Source organism: Eublepharis macularius, chromosome 4 (assembly GCF_028583425.1).
Source record: "Eublepharis macularius isolate TG4126 chromosome 4, MPM_Emac_v1.0, whole genome shotgun sequence".
Classification (NCBI taxonomy): Eukaryota; Metazoa; Chordata; class Lepidosauria; order Squamata; family Eublepharidae; genus Eublepharis; species Eublepharis macularius.
Genome location: NC_072793.1, coordinates 111,062,717 through 111,078,539, shown reverse-complemented (window position 1 = coordinate 111,078,539; position 15,823 = coordinate 111,062,717). Strand labels below are relative to the sequence as shown.

The 15,823-nt window shown below is 42.5% G+C and overlaps 1 protein-coding gene across 1 annotated transcript in view; it reads left to right on the top strand.

The window, feature by feature from the left end:
* The window catches only part of NUP210 (nucleoporin 210), a 155,813-nt gene that overhangs the window by 101,256 nt on the left and 38,734 nt on the right, over window positions 1-15,823 (top strand). The window contains exons 24-29 of the mRNA XM_054977076.1: window positions 814-876; window positions 2,168-2,347; window positions 6,886-6,966; window positions 7,165-7,296; window positions 8,207-8,365; window positions 12,949-13,034. Coding sequence (XP_054833051.1) covers window positions 814-876; window positions 2,168-2,347; window positions 6,886-6,966; window positions 7,165-7,296; window positions 8,207-8,365; window positions 12,949-13,034 — 701 coding nt within the window. The remainder of the gene's footprint in view (window positions 1-813; window positions 877-2,167; window positions 2,348-6,885; window positions 6,967-7,164; window positions 7,297-8,206; window positions 8,366-12,948; window positions 13,035-15,823) is intronic.

The window sequence follows — 15,823 nt, the reverse complement described above, 5'->3', positions numbered from 1 at the left end:
TTTAGGTGCTTATTTTACTGCAGCCTGGGAATATATTATTAATCATTTAGTAGTAATAGTGTGCAGAACAAAGAGGTAACACAAAGTAAAGGGAGAGGGGCAGGATTTGATAGAAAAATGATAAAGATGAAGAAGGAGCACAAAAATACTGGGAGTTGCTCGGGAAAGAAGGAGAGACAGTGAAAATTCTAAGGGATCCTTCAGCGAAAATGTTGATGCTTTGAAGTGTAACTGTGTAGAATCAGGAAGGTCAAAAAGAGAAAGAAAAGGAAGGCAGATGGTGGAATTGGCAGACCACATGAAGAAAGAGTTGACAACCCTATGAAATTGCACATTAGAGAAAGGAAAGGATTGGGGTGTAGGGAGACTGAAAAGAGAAGACATCTGCCCAAGGAGTAGTGAAAGAAGCAGAATCAGTAAGCCAAGGGTCAGAATCTGAAGTATGTAGAAAGTGACAGGGGGCTGTGACCAGAATATTCAATACACATAGCATTACACGTATAGCAGATGGAGAAGAGAATACCTGCGAGAAGAGCCGTACAGCAGAAGAAGCACTCAGAAATTTGGACAAGTAGAACAAGAACTAAAACCGAGATGACAATGTTTGGGTTTTACTACTTTTCAACACAAGTGTTCTCAAATTTGTTTATAGTTTTAAAGCAGTGAAATCTGGAAGAAGGAACTCCTTAGTTAGGTATGAGTTCAGGCATGATGAAGAAGTGCTGAGCCATGTTCTGCTCTCTCTCTAATGGTTTACTCAACCTGAAAAATTGGATTTTATTTTTTTTAATTAATGTTTTCTTTGATTTCCAGGTTTTCCCTCCTTTTAGACTGATACCAAAAAAAGTCACATTACTTAAAGGTGCAGCGATTCAAGTGAGTTATTTTTAATATTATTATGCCAGACTAGTTGTTGTCTAGTAAACTATTACAATGAAGTAATAGATAGGAATTATTCTCTGAATGATGTCACTCACGACCTGTTTCCTGTCATGAACTGCACACACAGTGGCAAGCAGCTTCCAGGTGGTACCATTTATGTAAAACTATAGTCTGTTGCCATGAAAACCCCAGCAGGGGTCACCATAAGTCAACTCTGACTTGAGAGCACTCTCTACAACCAGTAAGTGAATATAGGGAATTGCTCCTTGTAGTCACCAGCTTTGGAACTTTAGAAATCCAAGCTTGAGAAACAATGAAAAACATTTTATCAGGGCAAGCATTTAGTTTCTAACTAATTCTTTATCATTTATTGTAAGAGAAAAACTGTTACGGATATAGCTAGAAATATTGGGGCACTGTTGCTGTATTTGACCAAGAAAGTAATAGAAGATACTATATTTTGAGGCCCAGGTGCAGAGAGCATCTGAGAATGACAGGAATGTCTAACTTGACAGACCTGGAGATATTATTCAAGGATGGGTATATTGGTTGAGGGCCAAAATATATTCATAGGTATGAGAAACTTGTAATCACTAATTTTACACACTTTATTAAGATAAAATGCAGAAGAATGAACTAACAATTTTATATACTTTGAGAAGATGTTTCAAATAGATAAACCTTTTCTAGTGTTTCATGTGATATAATTAGTCAAGAACGCGAGCCCTTTTGAAGCTTGACAGTGAGGTATTGTTAGGAGATGGTTCTGAAACTCTATGAATAAGAGAAGCTGAATTGATCGAGAACTTCTTCCTAGAAGGGGTTCTTTGCCTGTTACCTGTTTATGTTTGGGTAAGATACTTTCATGGACTCGTGATTGTTCTTCTTTAATGATCTCTGTAGTTCTAATGAATTTTCTGTTGATTGAGCTAATATAAAGAATACAGAATAATCATGTTTTAATAATAAAGGCTTCAAATAGAAGCAGAGATTTTGTAATAGTATTACTTGTGTAGTATACCTGGTAATGAACCTAAAACATTATTTGTGGTGTGCCTCTTGCCAGGAGTTAAATCATTTGATACAGGAAAGCTAACTACATGCTTAGGGCTTTTTAAGTGCGCACCTAATCCTATATCTGAATCAGGCCTGACCAGGGGCATCCAGAACAGAACTACCAAGAAATCCATTCGCTGAAGGGAAGCTAGGATGTATTTTATGTCATTGATGACTGAAAGAAATTAATTTGCCTCTTAAATTTGCTTTTTAAAATAACTGAACACAGCTTATTTCTGAAGGAGGTCCCCAGCCTCAGTCCAACATTATCTTCTCAGTGAGAGACACCAAAATTGCCTCTGTGAATAGCAGTGGCCTTGTAACAGGAGTGGCGATTGGCAACAGTACTGTAACAGGAATGGTTCAAGCTGTTGATGCAGAGACTGGCAAAGTGGTTGTGGTATCCCAGGTAATATTTCAGTACATACATATCTTATAAGCCTAAAGTAAGTTTTATCTTATTTTATTAATTTTTAAAATTAAGAATCATTAGAAGTAAATACTATTTATTGCATTGCAAAAGAGAAGTTCTGTATAACTTACATATATTATGTTTAGGATTAGTACATTTATAATAGTAATATTTTTTGCCATTAAGACACAGATAACTTGCAGCAACGCTGTAGGGTTTTCAAGGCAAGAGACATTCAGAGGTGGTTTGCCATTACCTGCTTCTGTGTAACAACCCTAGCATTCCTTTGTGGTCTTCCAAGTGCTAACCAGGGCTGACCCTGCTTAGCTTCTGAGATCTATCAAGATTGGGCTAAGCCCGGGCTTATACAGGCCAGGGCACAAAGGTACAAACAAAGAAAGTGTCTAAGAAACATGAGAAACATGCTGTTCTTTGTAATACAGAAAACATTCCCTGTTAAGAAGCATAACAAGTTATACTGTACTTGAAACAAATTAATGTGAGGATCTGCAAATTCCTGCAGCTTGGATCTTCTGGTCCCCTTTTGAATGAACAAGTCAAAAATGGGACAGATTTTACTCCCAGCTCTTTCTGCTACCAGCCTCATGTCTAACACTTTCCATTGCCAAACTTGTTACCCAAGTGAAGATAGCAGGAAAGGGGAACGCCAGAAGCATTGTAAACACAACACTTAAGATACTGTTATGAACATATATTCGTATTAGTGCTAGGAAACATAAGAAATACAGTTCCTGTATTTACTGCCGACAATGGATAGGTGAATACTTGAACCTGGTAAGCAAATAGAGGCACTCAAAGGAGAAAACGTAAGGTCCCAGGCAAAAAAGTTCTCCTCTTAAATATCAAAAATATACCAACAATTTACTCAAGTGTAAGTGTGCAAAGGTGCAATCAATCATATATATACAAAATATTACTCCAATTACATATATCACAGTCAGTACTTTCTAGAGTTAACACACAGATACTGTTACTAGTACCAGTTTGTCAAAAATACAAGGCAACCAGAATCCACATTCTTCTCAAATAAACAGTTGCATAACCAGTAATTCTGGAAACGAATATGAGACCAAATGTCCCAGTACACCAGTCTATACGACAATATAGTCGTTCCCAAAGTGCCAGTACTTGAAGCTGCCTTATGCTGAATCAGGCTCTTGGGCTATCAAGGGCAGTATAGTCTTCTCAAAATGGCAGTGGGTCTTTCACATTACCTACTACGTGATCCTACTACCTACTATAGATGCTGAGGATTGAACCTGGAACCTTTTGCATGCCAAGCAGATGTTCTACTACTGAGCCACAGCCCCACCTTCAATAGGGTGACCTGACAGCAGGGTAACAACTTGATTCTACTGTGCACGCTCACTGGAGCATTTAGGCCTTTTAAAGCTGAAATCTGCACTGTTGCAAACTATCTCCATCACTACAAGCCCTTTTCCGGGCAACTCAGTTTCAAATCCCCACTCTGCCATGGAAGCTCACTAAGTGAACTCTTCAGTCTAACCTGCCTGACAGGCAGGGCCAGCACGTCCATGGAGGTGGTGCCGGCAGCCGCCTCGAGTGCTGGGCGGGGGCGTGCACCACAGAGCTGGCGGTGGCAGCACCGGCGGCTGAGCGGGAGGGCTGGGAAGCCGCCCAGTTGCCGCCCTGGCTGCCTGCCGCGCCTGGCCTGCAGCTGAGCTGCTGCAGCCTCCCAGCCCTCCCGCTTAGCTGCCCCGTGCTGCCACCGCCGCCAGCTCGCGCTCCCGGCCAGGTGCAGCAGCTGCAGGCCAGGCAGCCGGGGCGGTGCATGGAGCAACTGAGTGGGAGGGCTGGGAGATGCATGCGCACTGCTCTGGCCACCTGCCATGCCTGGCCCACAGCTGGTGGCAGCGTGGGGCAACTGAGCAGGCAGCCTCCCAGCCCTCCCGCTCAGTTGCCCCGTGCTGCCATCGCCGCCGCTAGCACACAGATGCAGGCCAGCCAGGCATGGCAGGCGGCCGGGGTGGTGCGGGGCAACTGAGTGGGAGGGCTGGGAGGCCACCTGCGCACCGTCCCTGCTGCCAATGGGGCGGCCAGCTTGCAGCGGCACACCCTGCGTGATTATGTCATGCGCAGTGACATCATCACGCAGTCCGGGTGTCTGCGCAGGTATCTGGCCTCAGGTGCCAGAAACCCTGGCACCAGCCCTGCTCACAGGGTTGTTGTGAAGATAAATGGAGAAGAGGAAAATGAAACAAGCTGCTTAGGTCCCCGTTGGGGAGAAAAGGCAGGGTATAACTAAAGTTAATAATAATCCCAATCTTTTGTATTTTATTTTATTTCAGTTACCAAAACTTCTCTGAGGAACTTCAATGCTTATATAGTCCTAGGGCATGCTAAAGCGGTGTGCTCTTCCCTTCAGTTTACCCCATCCTTATCCTATGTCTGCAAATGGCAAATCACGGCTTGATATTTTGTTATCTAAATATGGGCTAGGAGAGAAAGCGAGACTAGAATTTATGTACCATCATTGATATGAATCAGTGAAATTTTCTCTTGGGAATTTTAGAATTTTAAAAATAAATACTATACCAAAACTATTTATGGGAAGAAGAAAGAGAAGTATGGCAAAGTAGAAGCTGTAGGGGAAGGTGAAAGAAAGTGCAGTGAACCCAAGTTACAAGAGCAGGCTCTCTGGGGGATGAGAATTTCTTCTCTTCACCAGCCTTCCCTTCTACCTCCTACTCCTCATCGCTTGCTTTTCTTTCTTCCACTCCAGTTTTCAGTACCCCTAGTTCTCCTTCTCAGTCTTTCCCTACATCTTCCTGTCTGTCTTGTTGGCCTCACATATCCATGCTTCTTCATGCCTACTGCCTCTACTTCACCACCTTTCCACGTCCCTGTTCTCCTCCTGCTATCACTGCCCCCACCTCTCCCCACTACCATTTCCATTCCCTACTTACCCCTTCAGTTACTGGATGCCTTTTTGGATTGCTAGAGCCACCTGAGATGTCACCAGATGCTCTTTTGGCAGGTTATACCTGCACATGTGCAGACATGGTTTTTTCCAGGTCTGTAGAAATATATATAGCAGCCTTGTGTTTTCTCCCCTCCTCAGTTAAAGTTCTGGGCTTACTGAAATGCATCAAATGTAGATGGAATAATGAGTGTTTAAATTGTAAGAAAAACACACAGCCCTACTTCTCCAGATGATGGTCAAACTCCTATTCTGTAGATTAGACTCCACAGCAGTCTAATGTGGAATTGCTGGCTGTACAATAAACAGGAAAGAGCTCTGTCTTCCTGTCTCCTAGGATGAAGTATTAAATGTCATAGAGCAAAACACAGAGGAGGAACAAAAGGAAGATGATAGTACTGAACATAAGGAGAGTGATATTATTTATTACTAACATAAAATACCCTTTTTTCCGGTCTTGTGGCCTTTTTTCTCCTTTATTTATCCTAAGGAACACACTTGTTTTTTCTCTTTTCATTGATGCCACTCACTTATATGCACAATGCCACAATGCAATATTATTATTATAGTGGTCTGTGTTATAAACTATACCCATAGTATGTTGTGCACCCTTATTTTTAAAAAATATGAGCTACTGTGTTATTTTATAAAATGATATTCATAGGGATTTACAGTCTATATTTCCTTCAACTCTAGAACAAGCCTGTACAATATGTCATATTTATTCCTCTCTCAAATGGGAAAGAAAGGTTGAGTAATAAGCACTTGGAACAAGATCATTCAGTTAGTTTATAGCTATACTAGGATTTGAACCAAGTTCAGCACTTGATTATAAATTCTACATTGGTTTAAATTTAAGAGTCCATCTGCATTATCTTCTTCTCCATCTGCCCATGTATGGTCTCAGAAATACATTTTTAATAGTAAGCAGTAAATAAAATGTCCTCACAAACCTGAGCTCCAGAATTTGACATCCCACCTTCCTAATAAGGTAGAATATAAATCCTATTCTGACGATGTATGGCTCTCCTTGGATAGATTCTGATACATCATTTATGGACACTTCAGCTAACTGATCAGCCATTGATGTAGTGTTGTTTCTATTTGTCTTACATCTTTTATTTTATTCATTGAGTTGACATATATATTTTAAACCAGTTTGTCTGCAAACTTAACGATTAAGAAGACCTTAAAATAATATGATGCACAATAAAAGTATCTAATTGAATTTTATACTATACAGATTTAATTCCTTCCTTAAACCGTACAATTAGTTGTACATAGATGCTGAAACTTGTATATATTTCTGGATTTAGTAGGTACAGTTGACTTAATGTAACATTTTAGTGTAATATTTTGCTTTCTTCTCATTTTAGTAGATTCCATGTTTAATTTGTAACCCGCTCAGAGTCCTAGGTGGGAAGTAGACCAGATGTTCGATTGAATGAGCAAATAGGCATTGTTCAGGTATCCTTAAGTTAGCAGAGAATTACTGACAATTCTGTGTGTAAAACAATTAATTTAAATGATACTAGAATTAACAGGCAGCTCTTGGTTTGTGTCTTCCTGTTAGGCTGTAGTTGAAATTGAAGTAATTCAACTTCACGCTGTTAGAATCCATGCACCTATTACACGAATGAAAACTGGCACTCAGGTTAGTGGAATTACAGTTGTTGTGGATTCTTTTGGTTATCACATATTGGTCAAATACCTTGGTGACATAATGTAATTATTAGTGAACAGGTGTAATTTATTAATGTCATTTATTAATTTCTTTCATGCCTGTGACTCTGATGTATTGTTATTCAAAGAAAGAAATGAAATAGTCAAGTTTCTTTTTCTCTTCTTCCAGATGCCAGTATATGTGATGGGCATCACCAGTAATCAAACTCCTTTTTCATTTGGAAATGCAATACCTGGATTAACTTTTCATTGGTCTGTCACTAAAAGGGATATTTTGGATGTAAAGGCAAGACACAGTGAGGTGAATTCATAATTTACATATTGTGATTTATTTTGTGAAATTTTTCAACGAACAGAGTCTGGAAAAGTAAGATTAGAAAGAAGTTCTTTTTATCATTTACTCAGGGCTGTATTGACTTAGATCTAATGTTTCAGATGTAATTATTGCCTGTCTTTCTTGCCTATCATCTCATCATGCTGGCAGAAGATTGGCTGTTTCTCTTGTCAGTGCTCCTTCCCATTCTGCCTTGTGCTTCTGATGGCATGCAAGATGAAGATGAAAAAATATATGTTTGAATGCCAAAGTAGAAGTCTTTTGGAGCTAGCATGAGCTTAGGACTGTCTGGGGACATCCAGCCACCACTGGCTTGATAATAAACAAGATTTGCTGCACCTGCTGAATACTCTTTGGAATCCTTTTTAAGTCTCACAGTATTGCTGAACAGGAGCCCCGTGGCGTAGAGTGGTAAGCTGCAGTACTGCAGCCCAAGCTCTGCTCACGACCTGAGTTCGATCCTGGCGGAAGCTCGGTTCAGGTAACCAGCTCAAGGTTGACTCAGCCTTCCATCCTTCCAAGGTCGGTAAAATGAGTACCCAGTTTCCTGGGGGTAAAGTGTAGATGACTGGGGAAGGCAATGGCAAACCACCTGGTAAAAAGTCTGCCAAGAAAACGTCGTGATGTGATGTCCCCCCTTGGGTCAGTAATGACTTGATGCTTGCACTACCTTTATGTTTATTGCTGAATTACAGTGGAGAAGGGAAATTGAAAACAAACCTAGCGGCTCTTTAAGAATTGACAGTGTTTTCTGGTGATAGTAAATGCTGTTGGTGGACCTGACGAATCTGGATCTAAAGGACTGGGAGTGGGATGTGAGCTCCAAAATTATGCAGTGGAAGTCCTTTATTGTCCTGGCTTATATTTTCTCTTTCAGGCTTCTCTTCAGCTTTCAGCTCCATATAACTTTGCCATGGATGTTTACAGTAAGGGAAAAGGAAGAACAGGCTTGAAGGTTATTGTGAAAGCCCTCAATCCTTCAGCAGAACAATTTTCCCACATGGCAAGAGAATTGTCAGATGAAATTCAAATACAGGTATTAAATGAGTTATCTATGCTAGCCAATTCTGTGGTCTTCTGAAAAGAGCTGGGAACCCCCTTTTGGCCAAATACTTCAGATTTCCACTGTATGTCTTAACATTTTTCTGAATAACTTTTTTTATAGTTGTATGTTTTGTAGTTTGTATGTATTAGTTTGGGATTTAGCATTTATTTCAAGGCTCTCTGGCTCACCTATTCCTAGTTAACAGCTGCTCGAGAACGTCAATTTTAACATGTTAACTATAGTGCAAGTACCATTGGTATCATGGGATCTGGCATTGAAAGAAGGGCGCTTAGCATGAGAATGAAATTAATTACAGTGCAAATGAAGTTTTTACATAAATTGAATAATCTAAGTTCGTTACAAGTGTAAATTTGATCTGGATAAGCTCAGTCAAAGACAACTAACATATCTCAGGGTTAACTTGAATTTTGTAAAACTGTAATACTCAACTGACTTGTAGTTAGAGTTTCCCTCATGTGTATTAAAATTATAAATATATATAAGTATATTTGCCTTTGAGTAGAAAAATAGGTCCCTTTAAAATATGTATGGAAACGTTAGCATAAGCCAAAGGAAGGTTGCAGTTTTACTATAATAAACACAAATCTTGATCAATATACTAAAGCGCACAAGTGCTTAGAAATAAAAACAGGAATGAAGCAGAGACTATCAAGGCAGCTACAACCTAATTTTTTAAATTTCAGTTGCATCTGCTTATGTCAGGTACTTTATTTGACGCTAACCAATAAATTTCGAAGCAAAGAAAAAGTAGGAGTCAATGTATGTATAGGCTAAAGGGTTAATCAAGTAAGCCTGGATTACACCTTACATTCAGAGAACCGCCATTGTATTCACATTTTAAAATCATAGGTGACTACATTTAAGCCACTGATATTTCATAATGGCCACTTTTAAATGGCATTTTTAGGTCATGATATTTATACATCTCTAGAGGTCTTCTTACAGTAGGTAATAGAGCTAGGGGCTGGAAGTTTCATGATCATATATTCCATGTTAGCAACGATCTGGATACAAATACTTAATTTTAGGGCCTTGAAATTGCAAAGCAATTGAGCAGAATAGTTATTTTTAAAATGATAAATTCTTTAATGAACAGCAGAAGACTAGTTATCTTCACAGACTTTAAGTAACTGTGTTCCCAAACTCAGCAAAGTGAAATGGTCATCATAACATAAATTACTATTCAGTGTGCTACGTGGGACATTTTGCTCTTTTCAAATTCCTTTTAGCATGGTGTGGTGCACACTTGAGACAAGCAGTTGCCGTAATTTAGGAATAAGTTAAGTATAGCTTGAGACATGAGTTTGTAAAGTGCTTTTAGACTGGAGAGGAGTTATTCAGTATATCATGTGACCTTTCGAAGGCAATCAGTACTATATTGGACACTTCATTAACTCTGCCTTGTTTTTTTAAAAACATCTTTTAAAAAAAGTTCACAAATTATGCTACAAGAAGTGTTTTTACTTTGTGCTGCATGCTGGAAATGCCTGCAATTACCAAATTATATTGTATTCTACTAGTATCCGGAAGATTTGCTTTTAATAACAGAAGAAGCAAGCTTGCTATCATCCTGCTTTTTTCCTTCTGCTTTCTCTTCAAAACTCACATACCATTTTTCTTCACTATATCCACATACTGTGTCATGCCTAATACCCTGCACTCACTCAGATTTCAGTAATCCTAGGACGCTACTCATTCAGTGTCTCCTCATACTGATTTATTGACCTACACTGTGCTTATTAGATGTATCTCTGCATGGGCTGTTATCCATACTGTGTAATACAATTTGAGTGTCAATGAGATAGGCGGGCTATAAATACAATTAGCTAATTATTGGCAAAAAAGGAAACTCTACCCAAAACTCAACGTGCATTTTGTACAAAGCAGCCATATAGTCATAATAGTGATGCCATACTCTTTAAAGCAAATATACAAAAAGTCACTCTTATGATAAGAATATAAAGAAGGAAAAAGAAACATTGAGAAATTTTGTCCAAAATAATTGTGTAATATTTATAACAATGCACTAGGTTTATCTATATCACATTATCAGAAATAGTGTTTAGTAGTGGTTCCCAATTATTTTAGTAGCCCACCAATCCACTATGCTGACGGCCTAGCGACATACAAACTTCCCACAATCCATATGATTTTTGGCAATTACATATATGCAAATACTCCCTTTACTTCCTTTTGAGGATTTTTTTATTAGACTGCTGGGGTTCCTTGAGTTCTTTGTAAGGACAGAGGATGACTCCCTCTGCCCATCCACCTAATATAAAAGATGTACCCTCTCAGTTTTCTAGGAATGGGAGGAGGGAGACAACCTCAGGGGAAGGGACTGTTTCCAGATTACTTAAGCCATAAAAAGTGCTAGTTACTTGTAGGGATCCAATAGCTTAGCCCTAAGAATGCTAATAGGCTGTGTGGCACCTTGGAGGTACAGTCTTAGTACAGTCATCATCATTACTTAAGGTATACAATTGAACTGATATTCATTATGTATCCAATGCAAAAGATTTCACCATGGAGAGAGATGGAAGTTTTTCATTGAATACATAAAGTTCAGTTTTGCACACAGGCATGGGAATGAGGAGAGCTGACACTGTCATATGGGATAATAAAAGGGCCAAGTTTATTTATTTTACATTGAACCAAAGGATGGCCACAGGTCATGCCCTTTTGCTTCAGTCACAGCGTGGGCAGTTGGCAGGGTGCAGAAGAGTCTGGCCTCTTCTGTTTGTGCATCCCCAATTGGATGGGCAAGGCACCCAATTGGATGGGCTCTGAACTTTAAGCCGTCGTCCTTCTCGCCAAGCCTTCTGAATTATATCCAATATAGTCAGTTACCCTCTGAGGCCTGATATGGTCAGGTGTAGAATATACAAACATTTTGTTTAAACTTGTTTTTAATCTGTAGCTGATATTCTTACTGTACTCTGTGAAGGCTCAAGATGATAAGAGACCCTCATGGGGCTGTTTAGCAAGTGGTGGGTTCCAGTAATGGAGATGGGGGAGTGTTTAGGCAGGGGTGTTGGGGGGACACAACCGTGGAACATATAAAATCAAAATGGGAGTCCCTGAGTTAGTAAAGTTTGAGAATCACTGTACTAGTGCATTCTGCTGATATAAAATCTGTGGTACAGAAATATTTGTTTATTACACTGCTACTATTCCCTATGTCCCAACTAGGGGCGTGCGCTTCGGGTAAAATACCCGAATCGGGTCCGATTCGGAAAGCTTCCTGAAGCATTCATAATGCTTCAGGGGGCCCGGGGGTTAAGATTTAAAGGGCCCTGTAGCAAGCAGCAGGGCCCTTTAAACTTTTCCATTCCCACCCTTTCCTCCCCACCCCCACTTACCTGGCACCAGCTGGAGGAGGAGGCCCTCCTATATCCCCACTGGGTGCTGGCAGCAGGGAAGACCTTCTCAGCCGGCCAGCTACAGTGGCAGCAGGGAAGGCTCTCTCTGCCAGCCAACCACACCGGCTGTGGCAGCGGCAGGGAAGTCCTTCTCTGTTGGCCAGCTGGCCAGCACGGCATTGGTGGTTGGAGCCTGACCAAGTAAGTGGGGTGGAGGATGGGGTTAAAGGGTGGGGATGGGAGTTTAAGGGTGGGGGTGGCTTCCCCCCTCCCCCGTCACTTCAGTATGCTCCAAATCTTTACGGAGCATACTGAAGCCTTAGAAACCCGAATCCAAAGTGGCATGCCACTTCAGATTTCAGAGTTTTTTCTGAAACTCTTTCTCGCTTCGGGTAAACCCCGAAGTAGGAAACCCTGTATATTTTTTGGGTGCACACCCCTAGTCCCAACTGAATTCTCAGATAATACAGTAAAAGATTGGTTGATTTTCAAGGTACACACACTGCATTGTTTCATATTCTCTCAACAAATGTTGATCTGTAGAGAAGATGTGACAGACAGCAATACAATTGTACAGGGCTTTTTTCAGCTGGAAGAACGGAGTTCCGGCACCTCTTGAAAATGGTCACAGGGCCAGTGGCCCCGCCCCCTGATCTCCAGACAGAGGGAAGTTTAGCTGAGCAGCATAGAGGGCAATCTAAACTTCCCTCTGTCTGGAGATCAGGGGGCAGTCCACCAGCCATGTGACCATTTTCGCTGAGGGCAATTTAAACTTTAAAAAACTCCCCCCTTGTTCCAGCTGACCCAAAGTGACGTCATTGTTCGGTCCTGAGTTCCACCACTGAGTTCCACCATCTTTCCCAGAAAAAAGCCCTGCAATTGTACTTGTATTGTACAAGTCTTTCCATTGCTTTGCCTGTCTCCCCCCCATCCTTACTTTATGTCAGTAATTAATCTGTTTTTGAGCCAACACCAATCAAATAACTCTCACCTTTCAGAAATAGTTTTGATGGGATTCTAAGCATTTATAATATTTACAAATAAGCATTTTTCAGGTCAGAAATTGATTAGTAAATTTTCAGATGGACGTCCCTATTGTTTTCCTTTAAGCTGTCAGGATCTTCTAATTAATTTTGCATATGTTGCTGCTACTTATTTTATGAAGAGATAAAATTAATTTTTATTTTCTAGGTATTTGAGAAATTAGTGGTTCTTAATATAGAAGCAGACCACATCTTGATGTCACCAAACTCTTTTTTAAAAGTTCAAACGAACAGGTCAGTACCATCAGTCGTTCCTTACCTAGGTCCTGCAAAATATTTCTACTAAAGGTCAGGCCATCAAAGAGACCAGAGGGAGCAACTAGCCACTCATTTTTCCTAGACCCCAGAGGACACCTCCCCTTCTCCAGCTTTTGTGTTTTCCCTCCCCCCCCCCACTCCAGAAAAACTGCTTTGACTACCCTTTTGGTAAAAGTGCAGCAAATTAATAAATGATGTAACATGTTAATTAAACAGTATGCAGTATAGTCCATTGCAAAATTGAAGATACTCAGAAATAGATTACATGTTTATTAAAAATACTCCATTTTCCTCCATTTATTGAGACACAGTAATTAAAGGCAATTAGTAGGTTTTAATTTGCATCTATCCATTTTATTTCTGCCCTGCCTCCATGGAGCTCAGGGCAGAATATAGATTCATCTACGGTCTTCCTGTGCAGTCCCACATGGGACTGCGCACGCGCAGGCCTGCCGATACCGGAGATTTTTATAGCTCAAAGCCACTAGGGGGCGCTCCCGCCTCTCAGCGTGCATGCGCGGCCGCTTTCCCGCCGAAACGGCTCCTAAGAGGCGGAGCGCCCCACACATACCCTCAGTTTCTCTTTCGCCGCCGATCGTTGAGGTTTATAGCTTTCTTCGTTCGCGATGTCTGAGACGGCCTTGTTCAAGCGTTGTGAGACCTGCAATCGCAAGATGACAAGGTCGGATGGTCACTCCGTGTGTTTATACTGCCTTGGGGAAACGCACAACACTCAAGCGTGCAAACATTGCCGCGTGTTTACCTCTAAGGCTAGGGCGGAGCGGGCGGATCGTTTGCATGCCTCCCTCTGGCAGCGCGCGATGTCTGTCGAAGATCCCCCGCCGAAATCTTCATCTGCTCCGTCTGCACCGTCTCGTCCCCCTTCGGAGGCTCCGGGTTCCAAGACTCCTCACTCTCAACCGTCTCCCAGCCGGTCGGAGTCAAGATCCAGGAGGGTCGCCCTGGTTCGGAGTTCGTCGGAACCGATCGTTTCGGTTCCGAGACCTTCTGGAAGTCGACCTCCTTCGACCTCTTCGGCTGCTCGGGCTTCCCCCGTTCATGGAGTCCGTAGAAGTTCGACCCCTTCGGTTCCGAGGTCAACCCCTCCGGCTCCCTCGGCCCCTTCGAATCCGACTACTTCGGACCCGATTGTAAGATCGAAGGCGGGCTCCGGTCCTGAGAAGAAAAAGAAAAAGCATAAGCGCTCCGACAAACACAATAAGGCAGTTTTGGAGAGCTTAATTACGACTACCCCATCGGTTCCGATCGACCCCACTATTGCTCAGGTGGAGAAGGGTGCTGCAGCGGCTGATCGTCCGTTGTCTAAGCCTCCTCCAGACCGGGAGACTCAGGAGGAGGATGTCATACTTCTTGAGAAGCCCCCTACACCATCGGGTCGGCCTCGATCGACCTCTTATGAATCGGGCTCGGTTCATTCGGCTAGGAGTCGGCGGAGTCGTTCTACCCGTCGCTCTGACCATCGGGGCTCACCTCGGTCCTATCGGAGCCGATCTAGGGAGAGTCGGCGTCGGGACGATCCAGTTCCTCGCTACTTTAGTAGAGAGAGCTCGTACTGTTCTGACCGGCTTTACAGAGGTGCTTCCTTGTCTCCCTCGTTTCGTGTCGGTTCCGATACTGGTTATGATCCGTCTCGTCACCAGTCGGAGGTGATGTCTCCTCGGATCCGTGCCCGTTATAGTGATTCTCCTTTGTCGGAGTCACCTGAAAGAGAGATTGGTCCATCTGATGAAGCTTCGCCTACCGATGACTTTCGGGCCTATAATGAACTGCTCCAGAGAATGGCTAAAGCCTTGGACCTTGAAGTGACTTCCACTGAGTCTAAGTTCACTGACAAGATATTACAACATTTCTATTCTGGATCGACACCTTCGATTGCCTTTCCCCTGATAGAAGGTTTTGCTGACCTTTGGAAGAAGCTGCAGTCTCGTCCTGCGTCTGCTATGGCCACCAATCGTAAGGTTGAGAGCCTTTATAGGACCAAGGACGATGCTCATCCATTCCTGGCGGTCCATCCTCCTCCGTCTTCTCTTGTAACGGAGGAGATGCAAGCTCGGCCTCGCCAAGGTTCTATGTCAGCTCCGTCCGATAAGGACAGCAGAAAGATTGATGCCATTGGCAGGAAGTTGTACACTTCGGCGACATTTGGCATCAAGGTGGCAAATTATACCGCGATGATGGCGGCATACCAACTCTTCTTATGGAAGAAGGTGGCATCTTTTCTTCCAAAGGTTTCCGAAGACCAACGCACCTTACTTCGGGTTATACAAGAGGAAGCGGTCCGCTTATCCCGCCACCAGATTAATGCTGGTAGGAGTATGGCGGATACTTCAGCCAGGTCGCTTCTGTCGTCCGTTGTTTTGCACAGATATGCCTGGCTTCGCACGACTGCCCTTCCTGTGGAGACGAGGAACAGGGTTGAGGACTTACCTTTCGAGGGCACCACCCTGTTTTCGGAAAAGACTGACGAATTCCTCTCTAAGAAGAGGACCGACCGTCTGACGGCCCGCTCGTATGGAGTTCTGGACCAAACTTCGCAGTAGTCTTCTCGTCCCTATTATCGTTCCTTTCAGCGTGGCAGGCAGCACCACTACCAGCCCTATCAAGGGTATGCTTACCAGCCTCGCAGGAGCTACCAGAGCCCGCAGACCACCTTCCCTAGACGGAGGCAGGGCCAACGTCCCAAGCCTGGCTCCCAGCAGCATCAGGCCAAGGACCAGGACCAATTGCATAAGCAATTCTGACTA